This window comes from Leptonychotes weddellii, chromosome 10, assembly GCF_054177405.1.
Source record: "Leptonychotes weddellii isolate Sample4059 chromosome 10, ASM5417740v2, whole genome shotgun sequence".
Classification (NCBI taxonomy): domain Eukaryota; kingdom Metazoa; phylum Chordata; class Mammalia; order Carnivora; family Phocidae; genus Leptonychotes; species Leptonychotes weddellii.
Genome location: NC_138378.1, coordinates 28,041,285 through 28,060,302, shown reverse-complemented (window position 1 = coordinate 28,060,302; position 19,018 = coordinate 28,041,285). Strand labels below are relative to the sequence as shown.

Below are 19,018 nucleotides of genomic sequence, written 5' to 3'. Positions count from 1 at the left end.
TATACCATATGTATGTGAATGAATATAATGGATTTTAGCATATTTGTTGATTGATGATTTATTGGTGGTCCATTAATTCATTTCCTTAAGATGGGGTGCCTAAATAGTGTGGCGTTTGATATGGTAGTAAAATCTAATAAAACAGATTTGTTCATGGGGAAAACATTTGTAATAGATTAGAGTTTCTGTTAAGATTAGAGTTCCTGTTAAATATTACTGCTTAAAACTAATCAGACATTTTTTTCCCATGACCATTGATTTCTATGGCTATTTTTAACCAAACTTAAGTTTAAAAGGCTTAGAAACTTATTGACAGAAATTAATCCTTGTCTAGTCCTTGTACATGTTGATTGCCTAGTCTGTAGCATGGATATATATATGTCAAATAAAATGTCAACAGCATGACAGGAAGTAAGGAAAATGGCTGATTTCTGGCTTTCTTTTCAGTATGTCTTCAGGGCCCCATCCTCCTCCCAGCTGTTTTTTTCTTCCAGGCACTCCCACCTACATCAAAAATGAAAACCAGAATTTAAGATCTGGAAGGTGGTGTTTAAAAAAGGGGGCTCCCCTGCATGGGCTTGTTGCGGCCTCTGAACAGTTGTTATCATTCACTAAGTTGGGATGTTAGGCCTGTCTAGGGTTAAACATTCAGTGATAATTTGAGGCCTATTTTTCTCTTTATTTTCTTTTTAGAAATTTGATGCTGATCCAGTTGAATTATTTGAAATTCCAGTAAAGGAATTAACGTTTGACCAACTCCAGTTGTTAAAGGTAGTAATGATAACATAAAATGTAAATGATCTTTTAGTTTTAGAATGATTTATACTTCGTGTATGTTTTCTTTGTGCATGGAGATGACTATTTAGCATGAGGAGAGTGTATGCTTTGGTTCTCTGTACTATTAGGAAGAATGGGTTTGCGCTAATCCATCTGTCTTCTCTAACAGTTTCCATGGACCCTACTGTTTTTGCATATGTGAAGGGGCTAGGTTATAAGTGTGTTAGTGGACCATAGGGGCTGACCCTTCTCATTCATAGTATTAGGTTGCCTTTGGTCCGCATTAGCCCTTCTTTATATAACTATTTTACAGTTGCACTTTTATGCTGTCCTTGGTTTTGTACTTCTGTCACTAAGATCTTTTTATATTTTTTATACCATGTAATTTTATATGATCACTCTTCCTGTTCTCACTAGATACCTATATAAATGGTTGATTGAGTATAAACAGTTTCTTAAGAATTTTTATATTCTTCTTCCCTACTTGGGTATTTGATCATGATCTTATGTGTATGTATGCACATATAAAATATATATAGCGGTTAGTGATTATTCTTACTAAACTGATAATTCTACATTTTATGGTTTTCTTTAACTTGCTAGATTTTCAAGTTACAGTTCTGTTAACCATATCTTCATAAATTAAGGCTTTTTTTTCTGATTGCATTTTGTGTGTGTGTATGTTTTCTAGCTCGCTCATGTGACTGCTCTAAAATCTAAAGATCTGAAAGGTATGTACTAATATGGAAGCACTATTTTCATTTCCCTTTTTTTTTTTTTAACATACCCTTGGTCATTTTAATATTGGGCTATCTAAATAATTTTACAGACATGAAGTCTTTACACATATTAATTTTCAAATGCATTTATGTCATGTGTATAGTAATTACGAGTTTTTACTTTTATGAGTTTTCTTAGCTTGATGATCAAAGTTTTTTGTAACTTTGTACCTATCATTTTTTCCAAACATTCTTAACCAAAGAAGAAAGTGGAGGGTATATCAAGTATGAAAGCTGGCTCTAGAGCCAGGAGTTTGAATACAACTCTAACATTCACCAGCTGTGACCTTGGGCGGATTACTTTACTTTAACCACTTTGTCCCTCAGTTTCCCTAAAACTTGTCCTGCCTACAAAATCCCTTTGTAATTGTACTTGGCACTCTCATAGAACTTCGTAGTTTGTGCCATTCATTTGAGGTTTAATGGCTCCTTTTTTTAACCGTTTATTCTGTAGATGTCCTATCTCTTCAACTAGAATGTAAATCTCTCTAGGGTGGAAAACATGTTTTTGTATTCCCCAAAACACTTACAATGCTCTGTATGTAGTAGGTGCTCATTAGATATTTATCTGCAGTTTTGATAACAGGATGGTTGGAATGACTTTACGAAGATATTGTAAAGTGTTAAAGATTCCAAAGATTATCCCCAGAGCATTGGTATGACTTTGTAGGCTTTATAGCTATTTCATGACTGTTAATAATAAAATGAATTTTATTTATTTATTATTTTTATTATTATTTATTTAGCCGGAAATTTTTATATGACTTTAGTCTTTGTAGTACACAGGGTTTTTTGTTTAAATCTTTTTTTTTTTTTTAGGATTTTATTTATTTATTTGAGAGAGAGCATGAGAGGGGGTAGGGTCAGAGGGAGAAGCAGACGCCCTGCTGAGCAGGGAGCCCGATGCGGGACTTGATCCTGGGACTCCAGGATCATGACCTGAGCCGAAGGCAGTTGCTTAACCGACTGAGCCACCCAGGCACCCAACAGGGTTTGTTTGTTTGTTTTTTTAAGAAAAGTTTGGTGTGCCTGGGTGGCCCAGTTGGTTAAGCGGCTGCCTTCGGCTCAGGTCATGATCCTGGGGTCCTGGGATCGATGCCCCACGTCCGGCTCCCTGCTCGGTGGAGAGCCTGCTTCTCCCTCTCCCTCTGCCTACTTGTGCTCTCTATCGCTCTGTCAAATAAATAAATAAAATCTTTAAAAAAAAAAAAGAAAAGTTTGATATTTAGTTTGATGTCAAATTTTTTTTCCCTCTTGGAACAAAATTCTATGTGTCTTGAGATATAATCTATTTTAAATTAAATGGTGGGGTAACAAAAGCACAATTTTAATTTCTCTTTAAATTCTCTTAATTTCTAACTTCGGAGCTGATTTTGATATTTCAAATAGAAGCCTTAGCAAGAGGACACAGCTCTTAATTCCATTGAGAAATAACAAATCACTGCTGGTGACTACTTTGTAAAAAGTAGTATTATAGTGTTTGTAAGAAAATACTCACTGTTGGTGCCTCAAACTTAGTGTTTCTGTGAAATGTTGCAAACTAGTTTTCATATTTCAAAATATGAAAACTATGTTAAGTATTAATTCAAAAAGGAGGTCTTAATGGTTAAACATAAGAACCTTCAAAAATACTGCATATGAAAGGATCTCATAATTACCTCTATCTGCATCTTTTTTTTTTTTTTTTTGTCTTAAGAGTTTAGGATAAGATCTTAGTGATAAAAATGGTATTTTATCTACTGAGTTTTTGTAATTTAAATTTTCAGAATCTGTGGCTGAGGAAGAAAATTCTTTTTCTGAAAATCAGCCGTTTCCTTCTCTTAAGATGGTAAGTTCCTTAGGGAAACTAGGACAAGGCTATCTCATTAATTCTGTTATAAGTAAGTAAGTTATTTTGGTCTCTTAGATGGGCACTAAAAAGGCTGTGTCAAAGACAGCATTTATATAAACTTGTCATTGATTCTTTTTAGAGAAGATATATTTTTGTATGGTGTACCTATGCTACTTTTTAAGAGTAACCTATCTGCTCAAATGAATAAAAATCCCCACCTCAATGGGTTAATTTGGTAAGAACAGAAAATTCACATATTTCTGTATATAAACAAGAAATAGAGGGCACAGAAAAAGGGGCGGGAGGGACGTGTGATGGTGGAAGAGCATTTTTACAATATTTAAAACTGTTCCGGGGCGCCTGGCTGGCTCAGTCAGAGGAGCATGCGACCCTTGATCTTGGGGTCGTGAGTTCTAGCCCCATTTGGGTATAGAGATAATGTAAATAAAAACCTGAAGAAAAAAAAAAACTGTTCCTTAGCTTTTAGAGAGAAATGAGATTCTCCAACCAAAGAAAATAAGTACCCTCATTACTCAAAATGAGACACAAATTTCAAGAATTCACTTGAAAAAGTATAACAAATACTAGCATGAAGATTTTAAAACTAGACACAATTCATACAGGAATCTCTTTACCGTACCAGGCAAGCGCCTGTGGATGCCGGGCACTCCTCACTCATGCTGGGTCTGCTTTTTTTCCCCACTGGCTCCATTTCCTAACTTCTGTTCTTCTCCATTGTCTTTTTCTGATGTCAGGTACAGTAGATGTCTTAGGCAACAGTTTATCAGGATTATTCACACAACAGAAAAGAACCTACAAGAGAGCTCCTAAAACATGATTGGAATAATTTTCCAGATATTTGTGAAGCCCAGCCAAGTAACGTCATTCCTTCTGGTTCAAAAATCTGAAATCGTTTGGTTCTGAGAAATCTCATGATTCCTAGACTTGTGATTAAAAACAACTTTTAAAAAAATTGTGTATTAATGGTTTAACATTTACTTAGCCAAATAAGTTAAACAGTTTTATTCGCGTACTTTGCCACTGTCACTGTAATTTAATCACAGAAATTTTAAAACCAAAAAGGCCAAATAAAATCTGTTTATTTTTAAGAAAGGGAAAGAGAGAGCTCACGTGGAGGTGCTGGGGGGGAGGGGCAAAGGGAGAGGGGGAGAGAGAGTCTTAAGCAGGCTCAGGCTCAGTGCAGAGCCCTATGCCGGGCTTGATTTTGTGACACTGAGATCTTGACCTGAGCCGAAATCAAGAGTGGGATGCTTAACAGACTGAGCCACCCAGGTGCCCCTAAAATCTCAATTTAAAGGAGACTCTTTGTAAATTTGATGTTTAGCAGTCTCAATACTAATATACACTATTGTCCTTATTTTTCTAATTTTGTATTAGTCTGGTAAAAACATGATAGGTACACTAAATAAAATAAGCCTAAAAGTATCAGAGAAGAAAGTCAAAAAGCCCCACATGAAATGGAGTACACAGTTTTAGGTACTGTACTTTCCATGCAGCTGGTTAGTGTAGACCCAAGACCTATGATGGTGAAAGGATTTGAGGTTAAAGATGCATCTTTGTGGTAGTTCTGCCATCACAGATGTTGCCTAAGACTACTGCTTTTGCTGTTTAATTTCTTTTGACTTCCTTATTTAACTTAATCATCAACCAGGTTGTTAGTTTGGGTATGAGAAAAGATAGTGCTGAAGGCACAAAACATTTTATTCTTACTTAGTGATATGTTTTACTATAGGTTTCTTTTTGTAATAATTCTCTTCTTTTTTTCTTCTCTTATTCTGCCATTCATCTCACCAAAATCAAAACCAAATTCACCTCCAACAAACAAAACTCTAGGTTTTAGAGTCTTTGCCAGAAGATGTAGGGTTTAACATAGAAATAAAATGGATCTGCCAACAGAGGGTAAGTAATCCTTGACGGAACACCTTCTTCCTCTCTCTCCCCCTCATTTCTTTAAATGCGTTTGTTCCCATCTCCTTATTTTAATGGAAAAGTGAAGCTGAAATCTTACTGTGGCTTCTTCCAACATTATTGGACCTTTTTAATAAAGCATACTTTATCGTTACACTATATGTGAGTACTTGAAAGTAGTGATGAATGTATTGTAGTATAAATGTCAATTTACATGTGTCTCATGTGCACATTAATATGGATGGTTTCTGGATATACTTACAAAATTAACAGTGAAAACTGGACAGTTAACTTTATAACTGATTAGTTTTTATTTTCTTATTCTCCATCTAAACATGTATTTTAAATAATTCCCTAAGCAGTTTTCTGTTAAGTGGCAGTAGTAGCTAGTAATAGTTAACCAAGAAAAGAAATTTCTGCAGGTGTGTTTTAAATCATTCCCAGATTTAGTCATTTTTTTGTTCAACAATTTATATTGAAAAGCTGCTGTGGGTGAGGCATTTTGTGGGTGCTGGGTTCAAGTAGTGAACAAACAGAATAAACATTGCCTTCTTGGAACTTATAGTCTAGTTGAGGAAAACAATTAACTATTGAATATATCAGATAGGGATATGTATAAATGGTTGGGGTGCATGGTAAGAGGGTTGTTGGGCCCTGAAAGGGGCTAATTCAGGTATGATTGGGCAATCAGAGCAATATCCTGGAATTTGTTTTGATCAGAATAATCTATAACTGCCCTCAAATCTTGCCTTCTAAGTACTGTTTATGATAAGCTAGTCCCAGTTAACATAGTAAGTGGTTTTTCTTAATAAGTGATTTTTAGTTTTCTGAGCTTTTAGGATTTAATGACTAATATATAAAACATCTAATATTTCAGTATCAACAGGGCTCTTAGTATCTTAGCTATATTTAGAGAATGTTATTTGAGGGTACTTGATATGTCTTAAGAGTCAAAGAATGAGGTTTTTAATTAGTAATTAATAATTACCTGGGTTTTTTTGTTGTAGGGGGGACACCTGGGTGGCTCAGTTGGTTGAGCATCCAACTCTTGGTCTCAACTCAGGTCTTGATCTCCGGGTCATTACTTACTTAAAGCCCCTCATTGGACTCCACATTGGGCATGGAGCCTACTTTTAAAAAAGGGGGGCGGGCGGCGCCTGGGTGGCTCAGTTGTTAAGCATCTGCCTTCGGCTCAGGTCATGGTCCCGGGGTCCTGGGATCGAGCCCTGCATCGGGCTCCCTGCTCGGCAGGAAGCCTGCTTCTCCCTCTCCTACTTGCCCTGTTTGTGTTCCCTCTCACTGTCTCTCTCTCTCTCTCTGTCAAATAAATAAATAAATAAAATCTTTAAAAACAAAAAAATTACCTGGGTTTTTTGTAATGAATTAGCAAATGAAGTCCTTTTCTTACAGTTCATGAAGATTATAGAAATATTTTATTTTTTTAAAAGATGTCATTTATTTGAGAGAGAGTGTGAGCGTGGGAGGGGAGAGGAAGAGGGAGAAGCAGACTCCCCGCTGAGCGAGGAGCCTGATGCGGGGCTCGATCCCAGGACCCTGAGATCATGACCTGAGCCGAAGTCAGACGTTTAATCGACTGAGCCACCCAGGTGCCCCTATATAAAAATATTTTAGGTGGTGGATATTGAGGAGGGCACGTTCTGCATGGAGCACTGGGTGTTATGCACAAACAATGAATCATGGAACACTTCATCTAGAACTAATGATGTAATGTATGGGGATTAACATAAGAATAAAAAAAAAATATTTTAACTTCAGTAGAGTGCAGATTTCCAGAGTTTTAGCTTTTTATTTTGTTAACTTTATTAAAGGAAAAGTTTACTGATGGTATAACTGCTTTGTGTCTAAGTGTCTCTACCTGAATTTTGACAGCTGCACTATCACTAAGTAGCTGTGTGGTCTTGGGCAAGTTACTTAATCTTTTTAGGCTTTTGCTTTCCAAATGTAAAATAAGAGTTGGATTAGATGTTCCCAAGATTTCTTTTCTGGCACTGATTCTAGGGTATCTAATGACTTTTGTTTTCCTAAATGTTTATTTCTTCCACATAGGATGGAATGTGGGATGGTAACTTATCAACATATTTTGACATGAATATGTTTTTGGATATAATTTTAAAAACTGTCTTAGAAAATTCTGGGAAGAGGAGAATAGTGTTTTCTTCATTTGATGCAGATATTTGCACAATGTGAGTAATATTCAGTTTTTTTCACCTATATTCTTCGACAGTAGCTGGTACTTAGGGTACAAGGATTGTGGTTGGAGGTAGGGAGGTTGCCCAGATTTCACCCTTGACTTGACCTTTCAGTCAGGTTATATATATCTTCACATCCCTTTAGGACTACCTGCAGGATGCCCTCCCACCTCCTCCAGTGAACTCCACACCCACTGGATCCTAGTACCTCACCCCCTGTGTTTCGTTTTATAGGCCTATAACCTCCTCTTTACCAAATTGTAAGCCCTCAAGGGCTTTCTTGTTGCCCATTTCTGAGAATATTTTTAGCTCTTGTATAGAATGATTTAAAATTTTTCTTTTTGATTGAAAGGTGCAATACATGTTAATGGTGATTATATCTCAATAATGGGATTATGCTCTTTGGGGGGAGGTGGTTTCTTTATATTTTTAGAGTTTCCTAAAATTCTAAAACAGTATATTAGAATTATCTCCCTGATGAAAAGTATTTTTAAATTGTCTTTTTTAGGGTTCGCCAGAAGCAGAACAAGTACCCCATATTATTTTTGACTCAAGGAAAATCTGATATTTACCCTGAACTCATGGACCTCAGATCTCGGACAACCCCCATTGCAATGAGCTTTGCGCAGTTTGAAAACCTACTGGTAAGTTATGCTTGATTTTTTTTTTTCTTACTATTTTAATTTTTTAAGAAATGTCTTAGAACAGTAGTAAATAAGTTTTCATGTTATTTTACACCTCTGATTGGTTAGTTTTGACACATTTATAACAAGCTGATAGCTCTACTTAAATAAGGGTATTAGATCTCAGAATGAAAAGCAGTTAAATGAATGACAAAATATATTTTCTTGCGGGCCTAGATTAAGTAAGTTTCTGAGTGGATTTTATGAATCATCTGAAATGGCTTGACTGTAAATTTGTTTGATAAAATAAACTAGAAGAAAAAGTTCTGACATTTTTTTCTCTGCCCAGTCTACTTTGGGGAACACTGATGGAGATTGTAATCATTTAGCATTTGCGGTTAATAAGTTACTTTTTCATGAGTAACTTATTTTTCTTCTTTTAGGGGATAAATGCACATACTGAAGACCTGCTCAGAAACCCATCCTATATTCAGGAGGCAAAAGCTAAGGGACTAGTCATATTCTGCTGGGGCGATGATACCAACGATCCCGAAAACAGAAAGAAGCTGAAGGAACTTGGAGTTAATGGTCTAATTTATGATAGGTATTTGTTTTTCATGAAAAGTTTTCATGGATTGTTAGAAAAAAAAATAGTTGTTTTATAAAATTAAAAATAATATTAAACTTAGTTAAGTTAAAATTCTGTAGTTCAGCCTGAGGTTTATCTTAACATTTGTCAGTGGAATTTTTCAAACTCTGGAGTATAGCACAACCATGTGGGAAGCTTATTAAACATTTGGACGACTGGGCTCTACACCAGATGCGCTGTCATCTTGGGGGTTGGGGGGCTGTCTCCCCCAGACCTCTCTGCACCAACTTTCTTGGGGATCTCATCCAGTTCTGTGGTTTTTCATACCTTTATTCTCCAATTTTTGTATCTCCAACCTTTGTCTCTTTCCCCCGACCACTTACATTTTTATATCCAGCTATCAACACCTATCCTTTCTCTAGACTTCCTGATTTCAATATACATGGCAACTCTGTCTTTCCGGTTTCTCAGTCCAAATCCTTGGAGTCTTTTGTGGCTCTGTTCTTAAACTCATACTCTAAAACCAGTCAAACAGAATCTTGTTGATTCTGTCTTCAGAATATATCCTGAATGTATCCACTCACCATATTTATTATTGTCACTCTCTGCTAAGACAGCCTCATTTCTCATGTGGCTTATTGAAGTCCATCTGCTTACTGTCCACTCCTTTATCTACACCTCCTTGCTATCTGTTCTCAGCACAGCAGCCAGAGGGGAGCCTATTCTAACTGAAGTCAGATCGTGTTACTGCTTAAAACTCTCCCATGGGTCTCTTTGTCATCTAGAGTAAAATCCAAGACCCTTCCAAGGCCCCACATGAGCTGATGCCCATCTTTCTTCCTCCAGCTCCCACCCCAACACACCCACACAAACATAAGCTCCATGAGGACAGGCTCTTTGCCTGTTTTTATTCACTCCTGTGTCTCCAAAAGTTAGAACAATGTGTGACATACAGTAGGGATTCAAATATTTGTTGAAACAAGTTTTTTCCTTTTTTTTATAAGCTCCCTAGGTGTGTTTATGATATGTTTGAGAGCCACTAATCGGAGAGACGAAAAGATTGCTTAATATAAAGAAATTTGGGGTTAGAAGGGATGTCATTTAGTCTGCTGAGGGGTTAGCAGGCTTGCTAATACTTGAGCAACATCCTATAAAGAGTAAGTGATGAAATTCTTACGAGGCCTGCTTTAAAAAAATTCGTTCCTTGGATGTAGTTCACTTTACTGTTTGTCCCTTATACACTTCCAACTAATTAAAGGAAGATAAAAATTTTTACAGTAACCATTTGAAAGAAGTGCTGGCTTTAGCAAAAAAAATTTTTTTTTTTTTTTAAAGATTTTATTTATTTATTCATTAGAGACAGAGAGAGAGAGGCAGAGGGAGAAGCAGGCTCCCAAGGAGCAGGGAGCCCGATGCGGGACTCAATCCCAGGACCCTGAGATCATGACCCGAGCCGAAGGCAGATGCTTAACCATCTGAGCCACCCAGGCGCCCTTTAGCAAAATTTTTGAAGAATATTTCTTTGAGGAGGAGGAAGGAATGATTGCAAATATTTTCAGGCAAGAAAATGTAATCTGAGACATACTCTGTATGACTTTGTAGTGTGTACAGATTTTAGGCAGATCCTTTGAAGGGCCTTACTTGGTTGGAGCCAAATTGTGACATGTAATGGACAATAGGAAGATACTTTGTGATATAAAAGGCCCTGAAGAAAGTGAGTAATCTTCCTGGCCCAGGGTCAATAAGAATAATTTTAAAGAGGAAGCATTGAGTTGGTTTTTGGGAGTGGCTAAGTTTGCTTTGACAGGATTTGAGTTTTGGGCAGAAGCAATAGCGTGACTCAGGGCAGGACTGTGTTGAAGGTGTGGAAGACATTGAGGAGACAGCCCAGGACGGGGCTCCTGCTAGGGTCTGTTAAAGTTGTGTTTACCTTTGAAAGTTGTTGGGTTTTTTTGTTTTGTTTTTTAATGTTTTAATCAAAGAAGTGTGTGTGTAAGGTTTACAGTAAAAACCAGCAGTCCCCTATGCCTATCCCTTTCATTGTTTTTAGCTGAGTTCCTGTGGCCAAATGTTTTTTATTTTTTTAAGAGAGAGCGAGTGGGTAGGGGGCAGAGGGAGAGAGAATCTTAAGCAAGCTCCATTCCCAGTGTGTGGAGTCTGACTCCAGGCTCAGTCTCTTAACCCTGAGATCATGACCTAAGCCAAAATCACGCTTAACCAATTGAGCCACCCAGATGCCCCACCCTAAAGTTTCTTTAGCTGTTTCTTCTGGTATGTAATTTGCTTATGCTATTATTTTTTTTATTATCAAATCTAGACATAATAGAGAAGGTTTTGAACGATTAGTGATTTTGGAGCCTTTGATCTGTTTTATGTTGGGGAGAATTGTTGATGAGAGTGGGTGTTTTTAGTTGATCAAAACTGATTTCTTCTTTTCTCTCACAAAGGCAATAACACATTGTAGATTTTACATTTAATCATGGTTTTGTGGTACATTATCTCATATAAAGAGCTATGTTTGATTTGCTGATATTTGGGATTTTTGCAATTGTGATAATGAGTAAGATGACCTTTAATTTACCTTTCTTAACTGGTTGTTGTCTCATTTTGGTATGGGGAAAATACTGGCCTCATAAAGTAATTAGGCAGTGTTTCCTCTTTTTATAAGAAAAATTACTGTGTCTGCTCAAATGATTAAAAAATAAATCCAGTAACAGACACCCATGTTTAAAGAACATTATCATTAGATTTGAAGTCTCCCATATGCCTCTCCCTAATTCAATTCCCTTATCTCCTCCCTTAGATATAACTGCTTATCAAATTATTATTCTCTTTGTAAAAATTTTAAATTCTTATTTCTATCACTAAATAATATACCATTCTTTAAACTTTATTTGTACTTTTTTCCCATTTGTTATAATGTTCTTAAAATTAATCTATTTGTTGTATATAGCTATAATTTATTCATCTTTGTGGCTATATAATTTCATGGCTATGTCTCCATCACAATTTATTTTATATGAGAACATTTAGGTAGTTGCCAAGTTTTTGCTTTTGCAGTGTTTGCTGTAAACATTGTTGAACCAGGCCTTCTGGAATACATGTGTAAAGTTTCTCTAGGGCAGTGACTTTCAAACCATTTTGACCCAACCCAGTTAGAAATGCATTCTACATTGTGACCAAGTGCACACATTGATATGTATATGTACCTGAAACAGAATTTTAAAAAGAATCGCCCTTGGATATTTTCTATTTGTATGTGTACTTTTGAAATGCTAGTCCATTTTGCCACTGGCCTTCACCTTTTTAAATGCTAGTCTTAACTTTCCAAACTTGTTTGGCAACCCACTGTAAGGCATCTGTCTATGGGTCAGGTATTGGAAGTACATCAGGAATATGGTCCTGTGAAGTGGGTGGTTCTGTATTCCTTGGTTCTGCACCCATTGTAGCCTGCTACCAGTTCTCAGGAGTGGGCCAGTGCATAACTGTCAGTTTATCAGCAGCAGCACATGGTTAAAACAAGCCACATATAAGTAAGATTCTGATTCAGGCTTGCTAGGGCACTCTGTCCTTAAGGTACAACGCTGGTCGAGTGGCAGTGGCCCTCTTGGAGTGATGAGAGTCCCTCACACACCTTCCTTTTCACTCAGACTGCTCCAGTGTAGACTCACTGACTTCTTTGGACACTGCTGTCATCCTGAGTGAAAATTGCTCCCTGACCTCAGTCCCTGTGTCAGAGCTCCCATCTCCTGTAGTCCAGATCTTTTTTGCTTTCCTGTCATTTTTATGGAACACATCCTTCAGCATCTTCTTGAGAAAGGAGGACATGGAAAATAAATGTTTGGTCTTGCATGCCTGGAAGTATTGTGGCTGGGCATAAAATTTCGTGTTAGGAAATCATTTTCTTTTAGAATTTTAAAAACACTTCTCCGTCACATTCACAGTTTCAGTGTTACTGTTGAGGAGTGTGAAGCCATGTTGATTCCTGTTCCCGCACATGTGATTTCTTTGTTTCCTATCTGGAAGCTTGCAGAGTCTTCTTGTCACCACAGTTGTCAAATTTCATAGAAATGGATCTTGGTGTGGGTCTGATTTCATCCCTTGTGCTGGGCACACAGCAGCCCATTTAATCTGTTGATACATGTCCTTGAAGATGCAGAGATTCTGTGAATTATTCTTTGATTTTTGTCTCTTCTGTTTTTCTGCCCCCCCCCCATAGAAATCCTTTCGTTTACATACTATTCAGTCTTGGACCAGACTTCTAATTCTTACGTTTTCTCCTATTTTCTCTTTGTCTTTTTGCTCTACTTTGAAAGATTTCTCCAACTTCATCGTCCACTGTTCTATTGAGTTCTATTTTCTGTCTTTAATTTTAAGAACTGTCTTTTTTCTTTGAGTGCTCTTTTTTCTTCTATATATAACATCCTGTTTTGGATCAATGAACTATTTCTGTGAAGGCATCAGGGCTTTTTTTTTTTTTTTTTAGTCTTTGGAATTTTCTTCTTTTTGACTCACTATCTTACATGTTAGAAGCTTTCCTCAGTTATTTGGAAATCCTTGGCTGCTTCTCATGGTAAGAAATTGGGATCTAAAAAGCTTGTTGAAGGCTCTGAGTGTGTGAATGGGGCTTGTTAACTTGGATTTCACTGTGGGGTGATCTGGGTGGCCTGTTCGGTCATACTTCTGATGTCAGTAGATTTAGAACTTTACTTTTTGGCTGACCAGATTCCTCACAGAAGAATCTATATAAACTACCTAGAGGATCCAGATCTGGCTCCCAGGGTTCTTGGGATTCAGGTAAGGGAAGAGAGCTGGGGAAGGGAGGGCATGTCTCTGAATTTTGCATGTGTTATATGTATGGACTGTCTCTAATTCCCCTGGTGCTGGTGGCTTTTGTAAAATGCCCAAACCCTCACCTGGTCTTCTAGTCCTCCATTCCAAGAGCTTTCCCGTTAAGTTCTCAAAATCACCCTAAGTGGGGGAGTGGGATGCTGGGCAGCCTCCATGGCAGGAAGTTAGAAGGAAGGGAGATGCTTACTGCTGCTCAGAGCCTTCACTCATCTTCCGTGTTTTAGCTGCCCCCCCCCCCCCTTCCCCAGTTCTAGGGGAATCTGGTGCTGCTTTTAACTCAGCCTTTTCATGTTTTCCACTATACTGGCTTGTGATTTGGCCTTTTCCGTTCTGCTAACTGAAACACTTTGTTACTACTTATGCATCTGTTTTCCAGCTTCCAAAATTTTGTTGCTGTGTCTCTTTGTTTTTTTCCCCATACGCATGGATTCTTTTTTAATCCCTTTATTTTCTTTTTAACGGGATGTACAAAGAAAGTATAGTTGCTTCTGTTTTTGGTCTGATATCTTGACCCGGAGGTCACTTCTCATTCTCTTAGAAATTTGTTCCTACTATGATGTCCCAACGACCTCTGTTGTAGCACCTCACATGAGCTGCCTGGCCCTCACATCTAGGCCCGGAAGGCCATCCTGTCTCTGCTGATGGGCAGTGTGCTGCTGCTATTGTCACATGGGGCTTTTTCTGGCCTCTCAACTATGGGTACCTTGGCCTAGGCCGCACAACTTTAGGACAGTTCTCACAGTGCGGATCTTCAGGGCTTTGAAGTCACAACTGGGTATGAATTCCAACTCTGCCTCTTAGTAGCTTCCCATCTGTAAAATACGGCATTGCCAGTTGATTGGCTTGGAGAGAAGATACCTGAAGAATCAATCCCTAGGAAACTACAGGTTTATTTTGTTTTCTGATTCAGTTGCTTTGTAATTCATTCTTTTTCATTATGGGCACATAAGGACGTGCTGCTGTTCTGTGTTGTTGGAAAGATGGAGAAGAAGTATTTTTATTTTTATTTTTTTTTTATTTTTTTTAAAGATTTTATTTATTTATTTGAGAGAGAGAGAATGAGAGAGAGCGAGTACATGAGAGGGGGGAAGGTCAGAGGGAGAAGCAGACTCCCCGCCGAGCAGGGAGCCCGATGCGGGACTCGATCCAGGGACTCCAGGATCATGACCTGAGCCGAAGGCAGTCGCTTAACCAACTGAGCCACCCAGGCGCCCAAGAAGAAGTATTTTTAAATTGAACTGATACTTACATCTTTCAAAAAGGGAAGGGGGCTGTTGTACGATGGATGTTCCAGTCATTCTGTAATCAGATTGCCCGGAAAAGGTTAAGTCAGACAGGTCTTCAGTAAACCATAAAATTACACTATTTTATGTGTTTTGTGTTTGTTTCATCATAGGATATATGATTGGATGCCGGAACAGCCAAATATATTCCAAGTGGAGCAGTTGGAACGCCTGAAGCAAGAATTGCCAGAGCTTAAGAGCTGTTTGTGTCCCACCGTTAGCCGCTTTGTTCCCTCGTCTTTGTGTGGGGAGCCTGGTATCCATGTGGATGCCAACGGCATTGATAACGTGGAGAGTGCTTAGTTTGTATTGGGCAGAGGCCATCTGGGGGCATGCACCGCTGTTCTGGGTATTGACTTTTCATCATCGAGCATCGTTTATCTATGCCTTCTAGGTTTCTCAGTCCAATGAAGCAATAATGAAGTATTTTACTCTTTAACTACAGTTCCTGCTAGAATCACGTATGCTATTTAAATCACTTGGCCAGGTATAATTACCAGTCAGTCTCTTTACAATGAGAAAATTTGTTGGTTGACAAACCTCTTAAACTAAATATATAAACATATAATGTTAAACAGATGTTCATTAAAAGCATAGTGCTTTGAAATTAACTATACAGATATATTTACAGTTCTTACAGCTTTCATTTGATCAGGTCTGAAACATTTAGCACTTGGGGAACATGACTATGCATAATTATACCTGACCATGGAAAAAATAAGTACCTCAAATGCATGCATTTGCACTGGTGATTCCAGCTGCACAAATCTTTGTGCCATCTATGTACATATGTATTTTTTACGTGGATTGACATGCACAGACACCATTTTCATTCAGTATGAACCTTGAGGCTGCTGCCTTCTCCCACTTAACCAAACCAGTGCCTGTGTGAACAGCCTGCAGGTGATCCTTGAGAGCTTGTTGCATAAGTCTTTCAAAAGTTGTTTTGCATAAAGTTTCCAAAAATGCTGCAGGGTAATTTAATGTATAAAATATTAGAAGTATGTACTGCATACTTAAGAGAGTAGATCATAATGTATAAATTCTATTCAGTGCATGCTTTAGGTTTTAAGCATGAGATTGTACACGTTTACTGTAAGTCCTTGCATCTGTGGTGCTAGGTGAGTGTGAGAAGGTGTCAAGGACTGAAAATATTTTGTTGCCTAAAAAAAAAAAAAAAAAAAAAAAAGCCTGTTTGTAGGCGTTTTCAGTATGCTTATTTTAAGTGTCTCTCACTACCTATTACACACCATTGCTTTGTGGGTTTGTTTTGTGTGTGTGTGTGTTGTACAGTAGTTAAATCTCCATGCAGAAAAATAAATGTCCTGAATTCTCATATTGGTATTCTTTATTGGTTAATATGTATCAGGCATGTAATTTATTTAGAAATGTAGAAGATCCTTCTAAATGTATATGCGTGTTTGTAGGATTATACTAAGGTTTCGCTCATTAGATGCTGATTGTTTTGGCATAACTGTAACTTAAGAACGAATGTTAAATAAAATATACAGATTTATTTTCTTCCTTATAAAACAAAATTTCAAGAAGGTATTACTTTTATAGACTTGATTCTATAATATTATTATGAGAAATTGGAATTTAGGAATTGGAATCCTACCCTAAAGTGATGAGTTTATTTGCATCTGCCTTTTGCTGCATGTTCTTCACTAGGCAATTTATTCATGCATTGAGATGTTTTAGTACTAGCTGAGAACCTAAGACTTGGAATTACACATTGTATCTTTTTTTTTTTAAGCCAAACAATGCAATTGTGTGATTCAGTATTGATGAATTATGAGACTTAATATCAATTGTGTGAAGGCAGGCTTTGAATGCCCATGGTGTGCTATAACAGTGATATTTAATGGAAAAGAGTTTAGGAAATGCAGTCTTCTGCAAGGGTTCTCTATACTTTTCCCACATTGAATGAGATTTTCCGACGCTTTGGTGTGACTTAGGCAGTTTTAGAAAACTCCTAAAAAGGAATTTCATTTTCTTTGTCTACAGACCTTGCTACAATACAGTGACTGTTACCTTATGGTAAGTTGATTAGCCATAGGTGTGCGTTTCCGGTCTTGTTTGTTTGCTCTCCTCCCCTGTGCCTTTCCAGTCCAGTGGCAATGCAGCTCCATGTTGAAGACTCACAGATCATTAGGGGAAAAGAGAGGTGATGGGGAGAGGGGGGGAGTTTCCCAAACAGTGTAATTTGCTGCAAAGAGCTTACACAAGGACTGCTTATGCCCCAGACAGAACCTCACTGCTCCCTTTCTTTCCTGTCCCTTCCCGACCTTGCAAACCAGGGTTAGCAGGCAGGTAAGGCATAGCAAGCAGTAGCTCCCCGTGGCTATAGGACTGAGTCCAGGCTTCCATATCACTAGCTGTTGCCCTGTACGCTCTGCTCTGGCCACACTGTAACCATGGTAGGCCCTGGCCACGCCACGCTCCTACACGATTCCCTGTCTGTAGCCATGTGCCCTCCGCCTGGAAGCCCTCTCCTCCCCACAGACTCTCTCCCTGCCAGACTCCTTTCTCCTGAGCCAACAACCTCTCTGAGTTCTTGCTGAAACTTCTGCAGAAGGGTGTGAATCCATCTTTTACTCCATAGCCGTATGTTCATACCTTGGTCATGCCATGCGTCCTAGTGCATTCTAGGTAGGCATAGTTGTTTGTCTCACCTGCCAGGCTGCGGGCTCTTTCAAGGGCAGGGAACTTGTCGTACTTTTTTTATTTCCACAGTGCATGGAACATGGTAGAAAATAAATGTTGGAATTGTCGAGATAATATAATTTGTATCAAATGTCCTTTTGAATTAAGAGACTTAATTATGTTTACTAAGAAAGTAAACTTTGGTTTACATTTTGACAGTTGGAACAGTTTGTTGATACCAATTTTAAATGTAGAGGTATAATGTTAAGATCATTTTATATTTTCTGGAAATTGAGTGCAATGTTTGATAAAATGCCGCCATTGTTCTCTGGTGTTTTCTACTCTCTGGAATTATGTACTGTAACTGACTGGATGTAAATGTGGGGAATACAGTTCATTCCTGTGTTGGTAGTGCCGAAGGGCTGACACAGCCACCCGTTGCCTCACTCCCGTTGTCGCTTGTGTCTTCTCCCCGCCAGACCGCACGCTTACGCCTACCTCAGTACCGCTTTCCTTGTCTGAAATGCCTTCTCTGTCTTCCTTCAGTGTCCAGCTCAGGTGCCACCTCCGTAAACCTTGGCTCAGCTTTTGATCGAAATCATGATGCAAACAGATGCTTACAGCCTCTAAATCTCACTACTTCATTTTGCAGCTGGGCTACTAAACCCAGAGAAGTTAACTGACTTATTAGGTTGGGACTAAACTGGGTTTTGTGATTCCTAATTCTGTGTTCTTAATCTACGCTGCCTTCCGAATTCTTGCGGCATTTGTTAGCATGTGCTTTCTTACCGTTTTTTTTTTAATGTGCCTGTTCTACTTCCCTAAGATTGTAAGCCCCTTAAGGGCAGGGACTTCTTCGCATTCCTAGCGCTGCTATAGTGTTCTCTCCTTAGTTACGAACTAGACAAATAAATGGCGGTGGCAACGATCCTAGTTTCCTCATCAGATTGTTTCACAGTCTAATACGGTTCTGTATGGCCTGCTTGGCTATGTTGTCTGGAGTGTGTGTGCTCGTGTGCATGCGTGTGCATGTGTGTCTGCATGTATACTCGGGGGGTTCTCGCTCTGCCCCCGTGGTTCGGGGTCACAGACGGGTTACCGTAAGCCGAGTTTCTGCTCCGTGCCAAATGAGGACAATTATGGGACTCAATGGAAGACGAGGTCCAGCTTTTCCCCCAGGCCTGGCTGGCCCTTCCTGGGCTGACACCCCTAAATCCCGCAGCCGCTGGTCTGGGTGGGCGGGATGTGCTGCCCTGGATAGGACTCGGGTGACCCGTGGGCAGGCTGTCTTACTAGCCCTGGTGGAGCGTCACTGCCCTTTGTGCCTGGGCTCTTTCTCTTCGTAGCTGGCCTCATTCTGTTTCACATGTTGACTGGTTTGGTACTCTAGGCTGGCGGTGGAGTCCTGTTAATTCAGATTTGGATATGACTCCTTTGCATTTTAAATTTGGGTTGTGTATTTTGGGGGTAGGAAGCAAAGTGTACATATGAGGAACATTG

General features: G+C 38.7%; 1 protein-coding gene across 4 annotated transcripts in view; it reads left to right on the top strand.

The window, feature by feature from the left end:
- GPCPD1 (glycerophosphocholine phosphodiesterase 1) overlaps positions 1 to 18,446 on the top strand; it is a 54,133-nt gene extending 35,687 nt beyond the window's left edge. For 2 of the 4 annotated variants that reach the window (XM_081833195.1, XM_081833194.1), the window contains exons 13-20: positions 694 to 771; positions 1,469 to 1,508; positions 3,323 to 3,384; positions 5,242 to 5,307; positions 7,384 to 7,520; positions 8,035 to 8,170; positions 8,593 to 8,753; positions 14,986 to 18,446. In XM_081833195.1, coding sequence (XP_081689321.1) covers positions 694 to 771; positions 1,469 to 1,508; positions 3,323 to 3,384; positions 5,242 to 5,307; positions 7,384 to 7,520; positions 8,035 to 8,170; positions 8,593 to 8,753; positions 14,986 to 15,175 — 870 coding nt within the window. In that variant the 3' untranslated portion in view covers positions 15,176 to 18,446. Of the gene's footprint in view, positions 1 to 693; positions 772 to 1,468; positions 1,509 to 3,322; positions 3,385 to 5,241; positions 5,308 to 7,383; positions 7,521 to 8,034; positions 8,171 to 8,592; positions 8,754 to 13,463; positions 13,536 to 14,985 lie in introns of all 4 variants that reach the window. The other 2 variants (XM_081833197.1, XM_081833196.1) reach the window with 2 other exon arrangements.
- The last annotated feature ends 572 nt before the right edge of the window (positions 18,447 to 19,018 follow it).